The sequence below is a fragment of the Geospiza fortis genome, unplaced genomic scaffold (genome assembly GCF_000277835.1).
Source record: "Geospiza fortis unplaced genomic scaffold, GeoFor_1.0 scaffold425, whole genome shotgun sequence".
NCBI classification, from domain to species: domain Eukaryota; kingdom Metazoa; phylum Chordata; class Aves; order Passeriformes; family Thraupidae; genus Geospiza; species Geospiza fortis.
In genome coordinates this window covers 2,964,577-2,986,424 of record NW_005054387.1, presented here as the reverse complement: position 1 = coordinate 2,986,424, position 21,848 = coordinate 2,964,577, and the positions used below count along the sequence as shown (strand labels likewise).

Sequence of the window (21,848 nt, the reverse complement as noted above, 5' to 3'; positions counted from 1 at the left end):
TGTGTTAATACAGCTTAGAACAAGGTGTATGGAGAAGGATTCCAGTGCTTGCAGAGCCCTCACAGGTCCAGCAGCCCTCCTCTGTTGGCCTGTATCAGGTTAGCAGGCTCAAAGGCCCTCAATCACAGTGGTTGTGGCAGGGAACACCAGTAATTGACTTATCTGTGAATAAACACGCACTGAGACAGTGGCTTATGTGTGTGTTTAAGCTGGAGTAAAGGAGCTTTTACTGGAGAGTGGGTGTGTAGTGAAAGCTCCTTAAAGGGATCCTATTATGTGTTCCTCCATCATGCTTGCAGCAGGCAGCACTCAGCCCAACATAAAGCAAGAATGATGTTTCTCTGCCAAATAGACGCCTGCTTGCAGACTCCTGTTTGTGCCAGTTACTCAGGCTGTCCAGTGCAGTGCATGGAATGACTTTTCTTTCCTTGGTAGCTGCCCCAGGATCTCTTTAGCTGGACTCTGTTGCTCCCAGCTGTGGCACTGAATTTGTGTTGCCAAGGTAAACAGCACAGCCCAGCACTGTCCACTGTCTTAGTTTCATTCCCAAACAGCAGCTGCTTAAAGAAGTTATCTTAGAGCTTTTAGTGTGCTATTTCCATCTGTTTGCTAGCTGAACTCAGCAGTATATGCTTAGGGCTAGACATGTGCTGTTCTAATGTGCTAAGACTATCAGTTATTAACTAAAAAGTGACTTTTGGGAGACATTTTTACTTTGCCTTTTTTCTTCTCACCAGAGGCTTCAGCGTATCAACAGATAACAGGGTGCACATATTCAAGCCCGTGTCTGTACAGGCAATGTGGTAAGTACTTACTAGAAGCTGTCCCAGTGATCCTTTTTCCAAGTGTTTTAGCTGCTTAAGCTCTTAAAAACCAGGTGCTGCTTTAAGTTACTGTGATCTTGAGACTTGCTTGAGCAGCCAGAAGTTTCCTTCAGAGACAGGGAAGGAAGTTTGGTACCAAAGGAAAGAAGAGATGTAAGTGCTGGTGTACGGCAGCTTTGTCTCAGCTGAGAGCAGGAAGGAATAGGGTAATTTTCCTTGCAAAGGGCTGCTGCTTTGAGCCCAAAGTCACATTGCTTTGAGTATATGTTTGAAATATTTTGAGATATGTTCATTGTGATAGAGGAAAGAGAAGCTGCTTGCATTTTTCTTTCCTTTTAGGGTGGTTCATGTAGTGATCATGAAAGTATTTCTGGCTCGAGCTTCTTTGCATTGCAAAAATACATCGCCTGTCAGCGATGCTGCTGTCACCCCAGTGATTTTGACCTGGATCCTTCTGATCCCAGTCAAAGATTTAAAATAAGCTAAAAATAGGAGAGGGGGATTTGTTTCCCAGCAGCAGCTGAAGAAACTTCTGACATCCCTCATGCAGTGAGTGAAGGCAGACACCTCAACATCTCAGTGCAGTCCTGAGCCCTTGGTTGTGCATGTCTGATTCCTGGGTGTCCCTGCCTTGCACACAGGACAGCTGATGGCACAGTAGGAGCTGTCAGCACCCTGTCTTGGACACAAACTCTGTGCATCTTATTTAGGGCTTGGGTATTTGTAGCAGATTTTGGAACCAGAGACATGGGTCTGAATTGTGAGCACCTCCGCTGCTATCCAGCCTTGTTTTGGCATGCTCCAATTAAGACATGCAAGCTCTGGCAGCATATGGGAATCCACAGCCTTGCAGGGCAGCCTCTTGCACAGTGCCAGGAGTTTGTACCAACTGATGGGACATGAGCAGCATCCTGGATTTGGCTGCTGCTTAGTGCTTGATACCAGCCTGAGGAAGAAATGAAAAACTGACAAGTGTTGTTCCCTTGCTAGGTCTGCTCTGCAGAGTTTGCACAAGGCTTGTGAAGTGGCAAGGAGCAACAACTACTATCCAGGGAGCCTCTTCCTCACGTGGGTCAGTTACTATGAGAGCCACATCAACTCTGACCAGTCATCAGTCAATGAGTGGAATGCCATGCAGGATGTGCAGTCCCACCGGCCCGACTCGCCCGCCCTCTTCACAGATGTGTAAGTTGGGCTGGCTCTGCTGAACTATCCCCAAATGAGGGTAGTTTCCACAAGAGGTTGCTCTTAATTAGGTATTAATAAGGAGAAGCTTCCTGTTCCATGTAATAAGTGGATTCATGGTTAGGTAAACACCAGCACTGGAAGTTTAGCCCTCCTGGGGTTCTCTTGCATCTCCTCTGTTTTCAGTTTAGTTGTTTATCTTGGGCTTTGCTTGCAGACCTTTGCTTCTGCAAGTGCCATGTTACTGGTGAGAGAGGTGTGGTGTACCTCAGCCTTGTCTTTCCTGATTTTGTCCTCTGGTTCCAGGCCTGGAAGGAACAGGTTTCTCTGGACTTTGCTCTTACACTGGCACGTGTCTCAGCACATGTTTAGGCTAACATGGTCTTTTTATCCTTACTCAGTTCATTTGGCTGTAAAGTGTTTAGGTAGACAATTCGGAAAGGCAAAATTTATAGGCTGTATCAACATTCAAGGTTTACCACCCCTGTCATTAGTAACTGCTGATGGTACTGATACCATATAACCTGAAAGGTAGTCTGTGACCAGATGTGGTGCCAAGTGTGAGGGTTTTCACTTGCCCATTTTATAATTACTTCACTGGTCCCAGCTGCTTTCCCAGAATAATAGTGCCTTTGGTTGATTTATGCTCCCAGATATTTCCTGTTGCTGGAGTCTAGTGAGTGAATAATGATGCTGAACAGTTGTTCAGCTGTGAACAAGTCTTCACACTTGATTGTTTTTTAATGTACAAGGCGGGTGGCTGAAAAGTATTGGCAGGCTGACAGATTAATATTTTCTTGTAGCTTTTCATATATAAATTTTATCTAACCCACCCTTTCCCTGGTGGCACCTTGAAATTGAATGATTTCCTTGGGACACTTAAAACAGCATTCTCTTAATGGAATCCTGAAATAACGCATGAGATTAAAAGAACCAGGAACTTCATGATTTTTATTTGTGAACCACCAGTTGAACACTTGTAAGGTCCATGCCCTCCCCAGCCTGGCAGCCTTCCAGAGAAAGGGAAAGGTGGTGGGACATGTCACTGCTGGGTCCCCTCTAAAGATGCTGGGTGAGCCAGCTCCGTGCTGCTGCTCTGCTGCAGCTTCCCCTGGTGTTACTCAGGCTATTTTTGCAGCTGGTGATAAGGCCCCTGGCAGCAGAGGCGGGAGGAATGCAGAGGCTTAGCTGCCCTCGTCTCTCCATGTAAGGAGTTTTGGAGCTGTTACCTTTCCAAGAAAGGTAGGGAGAGGCTTAGATATTGCTCCAGAGGGTATAATGCAGCCTTCCCAATTTAAATTTTACCAAATACCAGGGGTTCTCGGGATGACTACAATGGATTAGGAGCATTCAGTTGGTGGCTTTCATATACAACTGTGAATCTAAACTGGGCTTTACTGTCACCTGAATTCCCTCCAGAGGACAGGCCTGGGGGGAAGTAGTGTGAGAGTCTGAGGCTCTACAGAGTATGCAGTCTATACCTATTTTAAAAGTGTCATGAATGCAGTTTGTTTTCACTCCCAGTGACTCTGTTGCTTTCTTCTGACAGCCCAACTGAGCGGGAACGCACGGAACGGCTGATTAAGACCAAATTAAGGGAGATCATGATGCAGAAAGATTTGGAGAACATCACCTCAAAAGAGGTCAGTGGTGAGGGTGCAGCACTGGAAATGCTGTTGTGCAAACTAAAGAGCTCTGTGCTTCATGCCATGAAAAAAGGCCAGAACAAAAGCTTCACATGACTTCCTTGTGTCCCTCGTACCCATGCAGATCCGCACGGAGCTGGAGATGCAGATGGTGTGTAACCTGCGGGAGTTCAAGGAATTCATTGACAATGAAATGATAGTGATCCTTGGGCAGATGGACAGCCCCACACAGATATTTGATCATGTCTTTTTGGTGAGTCTAACAGTGAACACAAAAGTAAACACTCCCTAACACTTTTCACTACGCGTTGGTTGACACAGGGGCCTCTGGAGGAAGTAAAAGGAATTCTGAAGGAAAGGTTGGTTGATCCTGGGATCAATTACTCTTAAGACAGTAATGAACAAGAACAGCTTGGCCTTTTGGGTGTACTTTGCCACGTAGCACCAAGCTGTAGACCCTGTACCTAGTGGATGGAAGGGACAAGGTCTTAATTCTAACAGTTTCTCAGAGCTGTTTCCATTGATGTAACACCAGGTTTGTGGCTTTAACTGTCCAGGGTATCCACATGCCAAGTTCTTGTGTTTGGGGAAGACATAACATCACAAAGAGGGAGGAGAGCTGTGTGACATCCAGGTGGAATGATGCTCTTTTAACATGGAAAGCTCTGAGTTTGTGTGATCCAGGAAGAACAGAGTAAAGTAACAAAAGAATCCTGGAGATAAGTCACTTAAGGAAACATAAACATTTTGCTGTTTAATGTTTTGCTTGCTTAGTTGCTGCTGGGGCCTGTCTTAATTACTGCAGCTCCTTCTGGTGAGTCAGCGCTCCGCTGGATTTCCCAGCCCTGGAGCCATGGACACAGGTTTGGTTGGGCTGTCTAGCCTGTGAGGTTGGCTTAACTTTAAACAAAACCATTCTTCTTGGACCAGCTGGTCTTTCCAAATGCAGAGGGCCTCTCCCAGTCCCCGGCTCAGAAGGGATGGTCTCTGTTAATGTGAGCACTCCCAGGATATCATGTTGGGGTAGAGACAGGAAACTTGGAAGCACCTACGATGTAATGGATTTTTTTTTTTTTTGCAGACTATGTGTTATAAGGAGAGAGGGGGACCTGTTACAGGCTTATGTTGCTGGCCAAAAGCTGTTACAGGCAGCTGGATGCACTGCAGGGCTTGGAGTCTTGGCTCTGAGTGCATTTAATGGGGAGGAAACCTTTCAAACAAGGCTTGCAGGCAGCACCAAGAAGAGCTGTGGTTAATGTGTGGAATAAAAGTGCTTGCAGAGCAGCTGCTGTGGTGAGGAGCAGTGCTGCTGGGGCTGGGCACCAGCTTCACCCAGGAGCATGTGTGCTGCAAGGCAGGGTTGTGTTGTGAGGGCTCAGAGAGGCAAGGAGCTGTTTCCTTCCAGGTGGAGACAAGAGCCCTATGGGATCCTATTTAAGGAGTACTAAAAGAACTAAGCAGGAATTAAGAGAACTGATGATGTTGGTAATTGTGGATCAAAGGACAGGAGAAAAGGCTTTCAACCCTGCAGCATTGTTCTCCCTACCTGTGGAAACCGATGGTTCCCAGGCCTGAATTAAATTGTTCTTCCTTGACTGAAAGAGACAACATTAAACTGAGTCTGGGCCTTGGTAAATGCAATCAATCATCTTCATCTGGATCATCTTTCCATTTGGGAGCCATTTTAGGGCAGGGAAGCAAAGAGCTTGTGCACCTTAAATTTTGAAGGAAGCCTTTGAGTGGTTTTGTCCTCAGTCAGGTTTGTGTTTGAGAAGGCAGCTGTGTGTGCTGCACAGGAGAGGGTTACCTAGCCAGGGTTAGTAAAATATCTTCATTTCTCTGCTCACACAGGCTTTGAACATGGGGAGAAGAGGTGTAACACAAGTGAGCTTAGGTGTTGCTGCTTTGATGTTCGAGATGGGTGTTTTGTATATAAACAGCACCTGGATGGTTCTTAAATGCAGGCAGCTTCTCCTCTGTGGGACAGAACTGGCAGCAGCCCCCAGGGAAAGGGTGGAGTGGTCCTGGCTTGCTGAGGTTGATTTGTCAGCACTTTGCAGGAAGTGCCAACACACAGTGCTGGGCTCTTGTTGGCAGAGCTGCTTCTTGTTTCAGAAGGGATCTGGTTAATGGGGTGAGACAAGGTGCTGAGCATCAGTCCTGGTTACCACTTGTGTACCGCTGTGCTCAAAGGACCCCCAGCTCTCCAACCCTTGGCTGGTCAGCTCTGGTTCACTATCCCTCCCTCCACCAGTTGCCTGGCCATGCCTTCCTTCTGCCTGATGTGTCCCTTTGCATGTTTTCCCTGCAGGGCTCAGAATGGAATGCCTCCAATTTGGAAGATTTGCAGAACAGAGGGTGAGTAGCTTCAGGCCATCAGCTTGAAAGCAAGAGCCTGGCCACACTTTTCTATGCAACAAACTCTATTCCATACCTGCTGTGTAGCCTGAGTCTTATTTAAGGGATTGCAGATCCAAACAAGCTCTTGCTTCCTCCAAACTCCTTGTCCCACAAACAGGCACCTTAATGTAGAAGGATCTTACCCTGACCTTGACTAATGTCCCCAAGGCAAACAAAGGAAGGCAGCAAGCTCATAGCTATAAGTAGTAAAAAGCTGCAATTACTGAACTGGATGCTGCATAGTTGGCTCTGTGCCCTCAGCCCCAGCCCATAGTTCTGGACTGATTACAGAGGCACTTAGGACCTCCAGGCTGTGCAGGAAGGAAAATGTGGAGAAGAGCATTTGTTCCTCTGAGTGGGGCCCAGTAGGAAGTAAAGTCCTGTAGGAACCCCACCAATGGGTTCCTCTGTTTCCTGCCCTTTCTACTTTTCAAGTTTAGATTGTCCTTTCTCTAGACCAGGTGATTATAAGCACCAAGATTGTGCAATTAAATAATTATTCTTGGGTTTGGCTTATTTGTGACAAACCAGTGGAAAAAACTAATCGTGCTGGTGAACTGATAGTGTAATTCTGTACCTCAGAAATTCAGCCTGGCAAAATTGACTCTTCCTGGTGAGCTCAGGGTCTGCTGTGGTGTCCTTGAGTCCAACAGGTCCTACTTGGTCGTCAGTGATCTCACACCTGCTTGGGAAAAGGGATGTCACCCTCTTGCAGTTCTCTTATTCTGCCTGATATCCCAGCATGAGTGCATTTCATAAGCATCTTACGAGTAACCCTCAGGGCTAAAAATACTGAGTGCTGTGTACATAAATACCACATGCTTTCTCTAGCAGTTTCCTTTCCAGAAAATTTAGGGATAAGAAATAAATCCTCCCCAGTGGCTCATTGTCTGTTACATCTCTCTGTAGTTGTTTTATGTGTTTGTTTAGCTCTGGTGTTACTGGGAGGCTTAGTCTTCCATCTTCCTGTGGTTTTGGTGCAGCAGGAGGAGAGATTCACAAAGGGCTTGGAGAAGGTGTGCAAACACTAATTGCAGGAGCTCCTGTGGCACAAGTGTTGCTGACATGTAGAACAGAGGTGGTGGGCAGTGTGAGCTGACATTGTGCAGAGGAAGTTTCTATCCATGGATCTCTGTTATCAGGCTCTAAAGTGCCCAGCAAAACCTATTGTCTGTGTTAACTGCTGCTTCCTTGCATTAATTCCTGGTTTCCCAGGAATTCTGTTCAAGAGTGCACTTCCAAATGCCCTTGGCAAAGCGAGGCAAGGCTGCAGTGCAGCAGTGGGACATCTCTTTGAACTGGCTGTGTCTCTCATGCAGGGTACGGTACATTTTGAATGTGACTCGAGAAATAGATAATTTCTTCCCTGGGCTCTTTGAATACCACAATATCAGGGTTTATGATGAAGAAGCTACTGATCTTCTGGCTTACTGGAATGATACCTACAAATTCATCTCCAAGGCAAAGTAAGTCTTTTCAGAAAACACAACACCCCCATTTAGAAGATATATACTAAGCATTTTGTTTTCCTGCTTATTTTCTTAACTGATTTTCCTCCTTGCCTACCTACCATCACAGCATTTTCATTTTGTGGTTTTCAGTAGAAGAGCATCTCTATGCTAGAGGCTGCTCTGAGCTGCTTAGTATGTCTCTGGGATGGGTTTCTAAATTGTGACACCATGTTTGTGGTACAGGTTCTCTTTTCACTTGGAATATGGCTTGATGCCAGTGGACCATTTGGGCTGAGCTCAAGGGTGCCACACTAGTCTTCAGAAGTTTTCCTGTATTTCTGTGTTTTTCCACTTTCCAATAACAGCTTCAGAAGAGCTGTTGTAACAAAATCTCTTAGGAATATTAATAAGACCTTGTTCTTCAGTTTCTTTGTGTGTCTTGCTCCAGTTTGTAAATTGGATTATCAGATCACATCCCAGACTCCAGCTGTGGCCACAGTGTTGAAAATATGTTCGATAATTCTCTGGTAAAGAAGTTGCTGTTTTCTTCAGCTTGTCAGATGTTTTCTGTTTAGTGATCCTCCTTTGTTCTTTCTCCCACTTTAGGAAAAATGGTTCTAAGTGCCTGGTGCACTGCAAGATGGGAGTGAGCCGCTCAGCCTCCACGGTGATTGCCTATGCCATGAAGGAGTATGGCTGGAACCTGGACAGGGCTTACGACTACGTGAAGGAGCGGCGCACGGTCACCAAGCCCAACCCCAGCTTCATGCGGCAGCTGGAGGAGTACCAGGGGATCCTGCTGGCCAGGTGGGTGCAAGGATTGATCCTCATTATCCATGTTGAGGTGTAACACTTCAATGGTTGACTCCATTCTTTCAGTCAGAGGTTGGATTGCTGTATTGTGCAAGCTCGGGTTCGTAGGAAAGGTAGCGCTCTGTTTTCAGGGTTAGCAAGCCTGGGAAAATGGGTGTAACCAGGAGCTGTCAGGAAGCTGTTTGACTTCTAGGATGTTTGGTTTTTGGAAAGTAGCATCCCATGAAGTGTTATCTGAGTGCAGCATTCAGAGCTATGCAGGCTCCAGCAGAGACAAATGATGTCCCTGTTGCTTGTAACATCACTTGGCAGGGACCTCGCTTTGTCTCCTCACAGTTCCCTGTTGAACATGCCCCTCCTCAGCAGCTGGTCTGGTTTTATTTAGATCCCTTTGCTAAGTGTTGGTGTGAGGGGAGGGGACAGGATGTTCTGTGCATTGCAACAGTGGTGTTTATTCCTGCCTGGAGTCCTGAGGCTGGTCTGGAGCTGGGCCTGGGTATGGGCAAGTGTGTTGTAATCCCAAGCCAATCACCTGACTAGCAAAAAGACATAAATATTGCATGTTTCTAGGCTGTGTTAAGCAATGTCTTCACGTGATCAGCAGGAAAGAGGCAGTGATACTCTGTTTTGCCAGGTTATGGTATTTAGTTTGGGATCCTGGTGTGCTTTGCCTGGAAGCAGATCTGCAGCAAACAGAGTTACCCAATCTGAGTCTCCTGCCACAGGAGGTGATCTTTGCAGGTTTGGACCTAAGTAAATAGTAAATTTCAAAGCTTTTTTGGTGCAATTGGGAGATGCCTGCTTTTTGTAAAATCATTTAGGTTGGAAAATAGCTTTAAGGACAAGTCCAGCTATTGTTTTATACGCTGTCATTTACCGCAGCTCTGTCACTCATGTGCTGTCTTTAGGGCATACTTCTTACCTCTGTCCCTTCATGTCTATTCTATCCACTTGCAAAGACCTCCATTCCCTTTCACTGTAATAACTTTTTCTTCTTCCTTTGCTATCCGCCTGTTCCCAGCAGCCTGCCTGTGTTTGTTGCTGGGCCAGGCCTGGATTCCCAATTTTTACACCAAACCCTTGGTCTGAGCTCCCCTATCACTGGAGTGTGCTTCCTCTTTCCATCTCTGCACAAGTAAACAACCTCAGGGCTCCTCCCAACTTATTCCCTGACCAGGTGCACCCACAGGATCTTCATCCACCAGCTCTTCCCATCCTTCCTCTCCCCTGCTCCCCAAACCCTGCCTGCCATACTGACCCCCTTTCTTTCTAAAAAGCAGCCAAGCAGTAGCAAGTCTCGGGACAGATCACATGGAATAGACAATTTTAAAAAATAGTGTCCTGCTGGACTGAAACCCCTTGAGACAGACACCACACCTGCCTTGGGTGCCTCATGTGACACCAAACATGCTGCTGGCACCAGTTGGTAAAGGTCAGTGCTTAACTCTGGGCCAGAGGTGACCTGACCAGTGTAATGTGCATTGGGCAGACTGGGGAATTAGATCTCATTGGTGTGGATTGGATGGAGAAAAAGAAGTTTTTTAGGTATGAGGAATGCACCAACAGGTTGGTGAACACCTGTGAGAAGCTCTGGTGTCTCACATCTTCCAGCTCTGAGCCCAGCAGTTGGTTTGGCTAATCTGCCAGTCTGGTAGCTGGTGACATGCCTGCAAAGCCACCCTGAACAAACATTTTGGTTAAGGATTATTTTTCCTTGTCTTTTAGTAATTTATTTTTTGGAGGTATATCTTTCCACCATTAATAGCATGTGGCCTCCCTTCCACTGAAGCATAACCCTGCTCTGCAAGTCCCTGTACAATGGCACAAACGGGATTGCTGGTGAGGCTTTAAAAATGCAAGAACAGTGTGTTACATCTGTGTAGGATGAAAAAACCTGCAGTAAATGAAGCTTCACTGAAGCAAGGAGTGGCCCATGCTGCAGAGACTGTCCCTCTTTATCTCAAAGCTGCTTTTTTTCCCTCTTTCTTTGTGTTATTTAGCTTTGCCCTCTGGCTGCATTGTTTATTGCTGCAGTATTCCAGGACAGGTAAAAAAAACAAAATCCAAAAAAACCCAACAGATTGACACTCATGTGACTGCTCCAGTTTCAGGGGGAAGGTATGTGAGGGCAGCCATGTGCTCACACTATCCAGTTACGGTTTTGTGCTGGGCTTATAGCAACTGGGATATGTTTTCCAGCTGTAAAATGAAAACCCCCTGCTTGCTTTTAGTCACAACAACAAGTGTGTTTTGCTCTTTGGGACTGTCATACTTCCTGGGGTTAGTTAAACTGTCCCCTCCCTCTGTTGATAAACACTGCAAGGCTGAGCCAGGCCTGTTTCTGTTATTAGTTATAGATAAGTTACAGGAAACCAGTGTTTGGGATCTCCTGTGCCTGGTGCAGCTTGTGAATCAACAGCAGTTTTATACCCAAGCCTGGAGAGCTGGTGGGAGGTGTGGGGGGCTCCTGGTCCAAAGCTGGTGTGGGTACAAGCACTGGGAATGTTTTCCAGGAAGGTCAAGAGGTGGCTGTGAGCTCTGGGAAGGGAAGTGGGCTCCTGTTCTCTGACCTGCACCTCATGCAGGTTGTCAGACTGGGGAACTGTCAGATTGGAAGACAGCACAGCACACCTCTGCCAGTGGTGCTTGACATCTGGTTTACTCCTCAGATCTGTGCCAGTTGTTCACACTGGAGGGTAATTTTGACTTTCAAAATCAAATGTGCAGCAGAGAGCTGGATCTCAGCACTGAAGTACCCTCAGAAAACACCAGCAGCTCCTCAGGCTGTATGAGCAGAGATGTCAGATGACATTCCATACAGAGCCCAAGCAAGAACCTGCCTCAGGGACAAGCCTGTTTCTGCTGCCAGTGTCAAACTGCTCCAAAACCCACTGGAGATGGAGCATGTGCACCCCAGGCCGGTGCCCTTGGCCTCTGATCTTGACCCTTCTCTCCTGTGTCAGGACCTGATTCTGCCCTGTGTCACACAGGAAGGTTGTCACTGATTACAGGGTTGGAAAGCCAAATCTGCAATGGGTTATTTTCCTTAGCTGTTGGGCACCCACAACTGAACTGGCACATGGTAATTAGCTCAGTACCATCTGTTAATTAACTTACCGTGGCCACTGGATGTGTCTGGGAGCGCCTGCTCCTGCTTTGCAAGGGACTGGAGGGTTTTTGCAAGATCTGCAGCTCCAAGGAGGTTTCTGTGGTTTCTGTGTTCCTCCTAGGGGCAATGGGTGGAAACACATCCCTGTGGCCGTGGCCACTCACAAACCCTGGCAGCCTGGGCTAGCTCTGGCATTTCATGGCAAGAAGTTGCCTGCAGTGCTCTCTGTAAGCCCAGGTGCATGGGTTGGGGTTTTTGGCAGGTGGAGTTGAGGAAGGTGATGCAATGCCCCTGGCAGTTATTTGGCCTTTTGATGGTTCAGACTTTCCTAAAGGGGCTTTCCAGGAGCTGGAGGAGTTCTGAGCTTCCTTCCTGTGGAAGGTGGGTGGTAATTTGGGCTGTGTGTTTACTGTTGAGGATGTCTTGTGTGTTTTTGCACACACCCACCTCTACTCATCCCACCCTTTCCCTTGGTTACAAGAGCCAGTTATTGATAACTGAAGCTATTCAGAGAAGGAACCATGAGGGAAATTGGACTTTATGGAAACTGGACTTTATTCAGTGTCCACCACCTGCTTGTGTCCAGCACAAGAGGTTCTCTCTCTTCTGGTCACCACTCACCTGCTAGCAAATGGAGAAGTGCTGGCTGAGAAAGGAGGACCAAATTCTGCAGTCAATTAAACATTGCATTTGAGTGGATGGATCCAGCACTACTGAGAAACAGGGAGGGCTGTGTGGAGCAGAATGGTGCCATGGAATTTAGCTCCTGGAAAGTGGCTCCTTACTGGGTCAACTTCTCCAGCAGCAGGTCTGGCCCTGAACTGTTCAGGTGAAGCCACAGCTGTGGTCAGTGATTCCAGCATTTGGCACAGTTTCTGTTGTAGGTTGTGTCCTCTTACAACCAGGTGGATCTGCCTGTGGTATGTAGAAGTTACTCACTGTTTTTTTTGCTCTCCTTCCCTGCAGCAAACAGCGGCACAACAAACTCTGGCGCTCACACTCAGACAGCGACCTCTCAGATCACCACGAGCCCATCTGCAAGGCTGGGCTGGAGCTGAACAAAAAGGAGATCACCACCTCAGCTGACCAGATCTCAGAGGCCAAGACCAATGACAACCAGCAGCCCATGTCTCCCATCTACTCAGCTGAGCTGGAGAGGGAGCAGCAGCTCCCAGAGGACACAAACATGATTGAGGACGTGTGTGTGAAGGAGAGAAGGATCCACTTAGAGTTTACTTGCAGAGACTTCCACACTGAGCAGATGGAGGACAAGCTGAACCTGAACAATATCAATGGCTGTACAGCAGGGTGCTGTGTAGACTCTGTCCCCCCTGACAACTGCCGTGCTTCTGAGGCCTTAATGCAGCTCCAGCACCCCTTGGAAATAACGGAGTTTCCTGATCTGACAGTGGATGATCTGGAAAAAGATGCCCTTAAGCCTGATATGAACGTGCACTTGGTTCCCATGGAAGAATTCACTTCATGCTTAAAAGACTTCCCCCAATCCCCAAACCAGAATTCCCTAGGTCTCCAACAGAACCCTCAGCCCGAAGTGACAGACCTCAGCACAGACAGGATTGATTTCTTCAGCGCTTTGGAGAAATTCGTGGAGCTCTCCCAGGAGAGCCGGTCCCGAACCTGCTCCCATTCCAGGCCAGAGGAGCAAGGGACTGGGAGGAATGGGGTCTCCAGGGTGCCCGTGCTGGAAGTGCCACCTGCTGCAGATGGGGGTGCAGATGCTCGAAGGAACAGCCCTGGAAACTCTCCTCAGCCATCTGATGACTCTTCCACAGATGAAGAGCAACAAAAGGTTAAAATAACTTGCTCAGGTTTTTTAGGAACTGCTGCTCAACCCTATCCATGGGTTGTTTTCTGCTCTGGGGTGGCTGTGGATGGGATTTTCCAGCCCTGGACACAGTGTCTGGGGAAGGATTGCTAGATGCTTCTCCCTTCCTTCCCTTTTAGATACTTTCCCTTTTCTGCACTTTTTCCTTAAACATCAGTTTGCTGGCATTGGCAAGGCCATGAGCCGACCTTGACCTGACCTGCTGTGCTGTTCTCATGAGAAACTTATTTTTGAGTTTTTCATCAGGAGAGCAGAAAGGTGGGACTTGACCCACTAATATAGCCAGACCCTGAGCCCAGCCAACATCCCAAATCTGCACAGATATTTATCTGACTTGAGAAATCCACCAAAGAATGGGGCAAAACTGGCCCTTTTCCCTGGTTGGGAAGCACCAGCATTGGGGTAGTAAATCAAGGCAGGTGTAGAGCTTCCACTACTGGAGGAAGAAATTAACCTGTCCAGGTCTGGAGTGATGGCACTGGGCACGTCATGGCTCACTTCTCCTGGGTAGAGAGATGGTCTTGACAAAATTTAGTAACCTCTAAATTTAGGTACCTTTTTCTCGTAATTGCTTTTCAGCCTCCAGGACTCTCACAGGGATTGATGATGTCCGGGGCCATCATTTTCTGGGAGCTTCTCTTATTTAAATTCCATCCTGCATTGCTTGAATCTTTTCCATCTCCATGTGAGGCAGTAAGGCTCTTCCAAATATAATAGGCCAATGCTCTCTCCTGTGATTTAGCAGAGAGTGTCTGTGGGGACTGGGAGTCCCCCTGGCCATTTTCCTCTGGGAAATCAGAGCTTTTCAATGCTTGGTCATTCTTTTTTCTGTACTTCTTTCTGCTCCATACGTGAGCAGAATTTGTCATGTTTTCAGTTCAAAATGGTACTTTTAGCAGTATTAGGATTATTTTTATTTGTTGGACTTTTCTTCATTTAGAAAAACAAAAAAGCTACCTTTTCTTTGGAGTTTGTTGTAGTTAAGGTTCTTAGATCTTAGTCTAAGTGACAATCCAGCCTGGAGCATGTTAAATTCAGTCTCAGAGACAGTAAAAAACCTACATAAGTGATCACTGCCACATGCTTTTTTGTTCCTTTGGGGATGTGCACACCATTATTTTCTCTAACCTGCTGCTGTTTGCTCTGTGTCAGCACAGCTGATGCACTTTGTAATTCTCCTGTTTGTGTGTTGCAGGAGGTCCCTGAGCTGCCTGGTGCAGGTCATCTCACGAGATCCCACTCAGAAAATGCCATTTCTGTGAAGGAAATTATCACAGAGATCGAGTCAATCAACCAGGGAGCAGGACCTGCCCAGCAGAAAGAGGGTTCAGCCAACCTCAGCCAGACACCAAAGAGGAACACGGTGCATGACCTGCCAGTGGAGGTGATTTGGGCATCAGAAAAGTTGGAACAGAGTGAAGGAGCCTGTGCTGGACACCAGGAGAAGGAGAAGGACCCTCTGCCAACTGAGCAGGAAGAAGCCCCATCTCTGCAGCTGTCTTCTGGTAGATCAGACCTGGAGGAAAGCAGCTCTGGCGGGGAGCAGCAGGAGCCTCGTGGCTCCACCAAGCCCGAGCCCAAGTGGTGCCCCGGCTCCGTCCGGCGAGCCACACTGGAGTTCGAGGAGCGCCTGAGGCAGGAGCAGGAGCACCAGCCAACCGCCCCCGGAGGGGGACAAGGCGCAGGAGGAGCCGCTGCTGCCTGCCGGGGCAGAGCAGCCCGTGGGCAGACCCCTGCCTGCACCCCTCGGGGCCCCTGCCCAGGAGTCCCTGCCCACAGAGCCCAGCCCGGGGCAGGAGGGAGCAGCACAGCAGCGCAGGACAGTGGTCTCGTTTGATGGGACAGAGGAGCCATCCCTGCCCCCCCTCCTCCCAAAGAGAATTGAAATCATTGAATACACCCTCACAGTCAAGCCTGCGGAGCAGCGCCCCCATACAAGCTGTGAGCAGGGTGGGCTGGCCCCGGCCACCCCATCTTTGGATGAAAACTTGAACCCCTCGATGCGCTTGGAGAAGGCTCCAGCAGATCCCTCGCCACCGGAGCACGCGGTACGCAAGCAGGCTGCCTTCACCGTGGGCAGCCCCAGCAAGGAAGGCAGTGGGAGATCTGCTCACCTCGGTGCTGCTTCTCCCTCTGCCCAGGTGACCTGTCCACCTGCGGCCAGCCTCGAGCGCTCTCCTTACCCCTGTGTCATTCACCTGGAAGGTGTCACCGAGCAGAGCACGGGCACAGACGATGAGCCGGTCACGCCGTGTGGCACCGAGGGAGATGCGACTCTCCCCTTCAAGGACGGTCCCAAACCTCTCTGTGGGGACAGTGCTGGCATCTCAAGGCAGCTGAGCAGCGAGGACTTCAGCAGGCAGCATGCTGAGAACATGGACCTTCTGGACATCTCATTCCTGTGTTACAGCCTCCCCCACAGCTCCAGCAGCCTCAGCGTGGAGGAGCGCTCCAGCAGCCCCGGGCCGGTCAAGCAGCGGGCGAAGGAGATCGAGGCTCGGATCCGGCACGCAGGGCTCACCAGACCCTCCCACATGAAGCGCTCGGCATCCCTGGCCAAACTGGACCGCCTGGAGCTCTCCAAGGACGACTTACACGACAGGGAGTCGGCCTCTTCCAATGCCAACCCCGTGCTTCTCACCTGCGTTGCCCTGGGTCGAGGCTTTTGTGGGGGGAGGTCGGAGAGGGGCTCGGAGAGCGCGTGTGGGAAGCATCGCCTCTCCTCCCCAGAGCCCACAAGGCATTTTGTGGAACAGCTCAGAACAGCCGAGTGCATTGCCCAGAGCATGCCCGTGGAGAGGCCGCTGGCTCAGTACGCCAAAGAGTGCAGCTCCAGCCAGCAGAGTTTGTGCTCCAGTGCAGATCCGACGTGGACTAGCTCCAGGGAGGGTCCTCCGCTGCTCCAGGTGCAGGTCCTGGACTCCTTGTCTCCATCTCAAGCTCTGGCTGTTGCCCCACGGCAGCAGCACGGGAGAACTCACCCTCTGAGGAGGCTCAAAAAGACCAATGACAAAAAGCGGACAACCAATCCCCTCTACAACACGATGTGATCCTGGGCCCTTGGCTGTGATTTCTTACCCAGAACCTGTGGTGTTGCTTTCACACAAGGGGCAGGTGTAATATAAGGAACATGCACTTTATTGGTTAATTTTATAAATATTGTCATTTTACTGTTCCTGGCGCATGTAGGTGTGGGTTGGTTCTTCTGTGTGTGACTCTGACTGCAGGACTGTTTGGGTTTTTTTAAGTTTAACTCAGATAACCTCAAATGTTCTTTTTTTTGTTGTTGATAGTTTGTTTTAAAAGAACACCTTTATCATGAGAAAATTGATGTTGGCTTGCTTTGGCAAGGTGGAGTTTTTGCTTACAACCAGATCCTAGCTCCTGACTTGAATTTTCCCCATGCCTTGAAATGGTGCTGGGCAGTTGGTGGGGTGAGAGCCCCTGTAAATGTGAAGGTTGTGCCAAGGTCCCTTTGTTTGGCTGTTCTTTTATTCTGCAAACTGGAACTCCACCATGCTGGCAGATCCCTCACAAAGCTGCTTCAGGACAAACACCCTGGGCTCAATTCAGCTGGTGCTCCCCCATAAGGAGCACACAGGGGTAAATCTTCCCAGTGGATGGACTCTAATAATCCTGGGCAGCACCAAGACCAGCTCTCCCATCTGCCATGGGGCACACAGAGCTCTCTGCTCTGTGCTGAGGTGGGGCAGAGCTCCTCCAGGAGCTGCCAGGTTCACCTCTACCCCCAAAGCCAGTGTTCTTTTAAAACAAACGTCTCATTAGGGTTTTAACCCTCCCATTACTTGAATACTGCTGTGGGCCTTCCAAGTTCATGGCCATATCATCTGTCCTCTGCCCCCTGCCCCAAAGCTGTTCTTGTACTGCCTGAGTTTCCCTCTCCCCTCTGCCAAGCTCACGGGTGTTTCTGGTGGCTCCCAAAACTTGAGCTGTTTTTGTTACATGACATACTGCCCTTAATGGATAGCTTTGTCCTCTCTGCTGTCACTCCTAATTCTAGACCCAGAGGGAAATATTTTCTGGAAGTTTATTCTTTTTTTTTCTTTCTTTTTTTCTTTTTTTTTTTTTGCCTAAATTGTATATATGATATTTATATTATTTTTTTGTCTTTTCTATGTTTTTTTTTTTAAAAAAAGAAGGGCAAGACTGCATTCTGTAAACTGGAAAGCAAACTCACGTGACTCAAACTCAGTGCTGTTCTTTGTGATCTGCACAGACATGGGAGTGGATTTGACATTATAAGCTGTCTTCCCTTTCCAAAAGTGAGCCTGGATGCCAAATGTGTCCCTTCTCCTCCAGTCCTGTGTGAACCCCCGTTGTCCCACTGTGGGAGGGGCACTGTGTGTCTGTCTGTCCATCTCCTTCCTGCTGGAAGCTGGGTTCCAGGGGTGCCTGTTGGACATGGAAAGCCTTTGGCTGCTCAGAGCCATTCTGCAGGTTCTCGCTTCCCTGGAGAAACTGTGTGTGAAGGCTCTGCTCCAAATTACAGCAAATTATTTTGTGGTTTCTGAGCAGTTTGGCTAAATCAAAGCTCCTCATTTCTAGCTGTGTGCATCAGCAAGTTGTCTCTGTGCTGTAGGAGCAGAGGGAAAGGGCAAGGGGAGCTCTGGGTCCTGTCCACAGTCCCGTGGCAGGTCCTGTCTGAGCTGTGCTTGGCTGGGGCCCAGACCTGCCCTCTGGGGAGGAGCAAAGCAAAGAGGAGATGCAGAGTGGCTCGGGCTGCTGCAGCCCAGCATGGGGAGGACATGGTGTGGGAGGAGCAGCAGCCAAGCCCATGCCTAGAAAGCAGCCCTAAAGCTGCAGAGCCTTGCAGGCTCAGATGGAACAAACTCCCCTTGAGCCGGAGAGGAGCGCATGGCACTGGAGCACTCTGCAGTATTGGGAAGCAGCATCTCCCTGCCCTGGGGAAGGGGTGTGGGGTGTCCTCACCCTAAGGTAATGCCACCTTGCTGCCCTCCTGCAGCCCCCAGGGTCCTCCTGTGCTGCCTTGCAGCCTGGGCAAGGTCTGTGAGTCTGTCTGTGCTCCAGCGGCCACGAGCACTGTCCCTCCCTTCCCTCAACTCTGGCAGGGGGCTGTTACCCATGCTGGAGCACAGCCCTGTCCTGGGTCACACAGCACGTCTTCCCAGGCCATTTCAGTCACTAGCAGTCACCCAAGCCCCTGGCCCAGGAGGCCAGATACTTCTTTGGGACACTGAAAGACATGTGGCTTCTCCTAGCCCGCTCCAGCTGGCTCCGGAGCAGGGCAGGCACTGTGCAAAGGCCAAGTGGCTCATGTCATCTGCAGAAGGACAGCTTCAGTCCTTGCCTCCCCCACAAACTTCATCAGGCCCCACTGCCCACTGTTCTGACCCCAAGGACGTGCCTGCCTGCCCCTCCAGGGGTGGAAGGGACTGGTTGCCCCCAGCCTGCCTTGCATTGGAGGGTGCATGCTTGGCTGGCAGCATGTCCTGGTAACAAGGATCTGCTCAGGAGGGGGAAGCCCTTTGTAGACCTTTTTCCCTTGAGAAGGCAGGAGGAGGAAAAGGATTGGGTTTCTTTGCCCAGCTTGATCTCAGGAGAAATGCCCTCTGGGAAGGGTCCTCAGTACAGACCAGAAATGCTGCTTCCTTCCAATACTCAGCTGCTCTCTGGGTGCTTCAGCTGGGGAGAGCAGCAGAGGGGCAGAGGCCCCTGCAGGGAGGTGCTTTGCTGTCCCCTTGTCCTTGGCTGTGGCTCAGCACAACTGGTTTTTCTCTGAGAAGGCTGTGGGCAGGCAGAGGGAGTCAGGAAAGGTGGTTCTCTTGCAGAGTGATGAAGGCCTTGGAGGTCTGGAGGCTCTGAGCAGGATGGCAGGAAGGGGATGGACTGGAGGGGTATGGACGTCCTTTTCCAGTGTCTGGGCAATGAAGCCACCAAGCCCCTGGCATCAGAGGTTTCTTGCTGAGGACGATTGTCCCTTCTCCATGCTGGTGGCTCATGGGAGGTGATGTCTCCTGGTTCCTGTAGCCACCCCACAAGAGCTTCTTGTGACCTGCTGAGCACCACAGGGAGCAGCAGCACCTCCAAGGTGCTCAGCAGCTGACAAGCCTCGCAGGTAGAGGGGTTTTGGGAGAAATGTGTTGTTTTAAGGGCATTTTTGTACAAAGCAACTGTTCTTTGGTCTCTGGCGAAGCCTCTCGGAGGACGCTTTATTGTTTACATTGACTCCTGTACAATATCCCAGCCATGGCTGCCCCGTCCCGGCCGTACTGTAACGTGTGAGCCTTGCACAAACGGGCTGTGTGTGCGTGAAACTGGTTTTACACTGCGTTCTGTTGCACTCGGTGGTGTGTGTGGGTGCTCTGTGTGTGTGTGTGTGTGTGTGTGTGTGTGTGTGTGTGAGTGTGTGTGTTCGGTCTGCTTGAGAAGTTGTGACCTGTACAAATCTCTCCCCTCTCGGCCCTTTCCTGGGGGCACAGTCCCAGCGGGTGGCAGGAGGTGACACCCAGGTCACTCGGATGTTTAAACTGAGCAGGGATTAGCTCAGTGTCCCTCTGCCAGCCAGGGCCTGGTGGAAGGGATCCCACCCCACCACTGGCTGCTCCGGGGACCTGCTGGGAGGAGCGAGCTGGGAATCCATGGCCACAGGGGCACCGCACCTGCCGGGGGCACCAGGAGCCTCGCAGCTCTCTGGCAGGAGGAAGCCATACCCACCACAGGGCCCTGCTCCCTGCACGGTGCCTCCTGCCTTAATTTGGTCCCGGCACCACACAAACACCCCAGCTTCTCCCCAGGGGAGGGGCCCTGAGCTCCTGGGGTGGGGCAGAGGCAGGTGCTGGCCTGGCACGGCAGGGCCCAGGCTGGGGCAGGGCTCGGTGCCTGTCCAGCAGTGCTGCCAGAGGTGCTAACAGCCCGCCCACGCTGCAGACATCTCTGTTGGCACGAGAGAAGGTGCCAGTGCCTTTTATTTTCCTTTGTGGAGATGTGACGTCCGTGCGCTGGTTTGTAGGGATTGTCCAGGGCCGAGCAGCTGGCGGTGGGGCTGCGAATCAGGGAGGGGAGCACTTCTGTCTGCCCCTCCTGGATCTTCCTTGGTGGCTGGGATCGTCCCCTTCCCCCCTAAAGACTTTATGACCGATGTGCTCAGCTGTTTTTAAATGTGAACTTGTGCACTGATGTGCAGATTCAATGTTCTTGTTACCGAATGAATAAAAGTTTATTTTGAAGATGACAAAGGTGTGTGGCTTCCTGTTTGGGATCGGGGCTGGGGGTGAGGGAGTGATCTGTGCTGCTCTCAGAACATGGGGTGGCAGTGGGGGTCTGGAAAGCCAGAGCAGGGTTGTTCCCTCTCATGGATGGCCCTGTCCAGTCCCAAGTGATGGAGCCGTGCTTCCAAGCAAGAGGTTCTTCCAGACCACGCTGCAGTTGCAGGGAGGATTCCAGGGGTTGTGTATTTAAAGCTGTCAGGATGCTGCAGGTGCCCTCCTTGCACTGCTGCAGACACAGGAGCTGTGAGGAGGGTTCTGGTTTAAGCTCCAAGGGGGATGTGAGGTTTTAGCTGGACACTGGACAACCCATCTCTGGTTTTGGTTTTGCTCCACTGGGGCAAGAAAGGCAGTGCAAGGGTCTCTGTGGCCTTGCTGTGAGTAAGGGACTTGAGGAAGCCAAATTCCCTGGGCTCAGCCTCACCATCCATGCAGGAGCCAGAACTGAGTGGGCACCAGGGTGTGGGGCCAGGGCGGCAGGGCTGTCACTGCAGGGCTGTCACTGCAGGGCTGTCACTGTGGGTCTGGCAGTGTCTGGGGTGCCCCATCCCTTCCTCCTGCCCCCAGCACCAGCCGAGGAAAGGCTTCCCAGGGCCTTCACTTGCTGGGGATGTGTCTCGGAGTTAAGGGCACAGGACACAGAGTGAGCCAGGGCTGTGGTGGGACAGGGCGAGCAAGGGGTGCCTCTGCAGCCCCCTCCCTCCCTCCCTGCCACCCCTTTGGCCGGGCAAACAAGGATGTCACCTCTTCCCTGCCTTTTTGCCAGCTGCCCCCTCCTGCCCGCTCAGCCAATGCTCGTCCAGCTCCACACGGTGCCCTTGTAGGGTCCAGGGCTTTGCTGCCTTTCCAGGAACCACCGCTCCCCTCCCTCTGGTCCCTGAGCCCTACAATCCCTTAATCCCCTTGGGCCAGGGCATCCCTGCAGGGCTGGGCTTCACTGAATCCCAAATCTGATTCCTGGATGTGCCTGTAACCATCCTGCTGGGCTGGGGCTGAGGGGGCCTTGCAGACCCTTTTTTCCTGGGGCAGGTGGGGACCCGTGGGATGCCCCCGTGAGTGTTGGGAGCCTCGGGAGCAGCCCATGGCCGTGGTCCCTGTGGGGCTGGGCTGGCCCCGGGCTGTGGGGGGACCCACGGCAGGGTCACAGCCCTGTGCAGAAGTGACCCCCGGGGTGATGCCCCGCCCCTGGGTTTCTCCCAGCATTTCAGAAAGGCTCCGGGGGCTCCTCCTGCCCCCCATCTCCCAGCCCGAGGGGCTCCCCCGCGCCGGGCCGGGGTCTGCGGCCACCCTTGGGACCCCCCCGCTTTCAGGGCGGGATCGGGGGCGG

General features: G+C 50.6%; 1 protein-coding gene across 1 annotated transcript in view; it reads left to right on the top strand.

Annotated features, from left to right (window-relative positions):
* SSH2 (slingshot protein phosphatase 2) overlaps window positions 1-20,487 on the top strand; it is a 79,592-nt gene extending 59,105 nt beyond the window's left edge. The window contains 10 exon segments of the mRNA XM_031060637.1: window positions 738-803; window positions 1,815-2,009; window positions 3,559-3,652; window positions 3,780-3,908; window positions 5,967-6,013; window positions 7,375-7,521; window positions 8,113-8,313; window positions 12,395-13,238; window positions 14,470-14,927; window positions 14,929-20,487. Of these exon segments, the coding sequence (XP_030916497.1) occupies window positions 738-803; window positions 1,815-2,009; window positions 3,559-3,652; window positions 3,780-3,908; window positions 5,967-6,013; window positions 7,375-7,521; window positions 8,113-8,313; window positions 12,395-13,238; window positions 14,470-14,927; window positions 14,929-16,324 (3,577 nt within the window). The 3' untranslated portion in view covers window positions 16,325-20,487.
* Window positions 20,488-21,848: the final 1,361 nt, after the last annotated feature.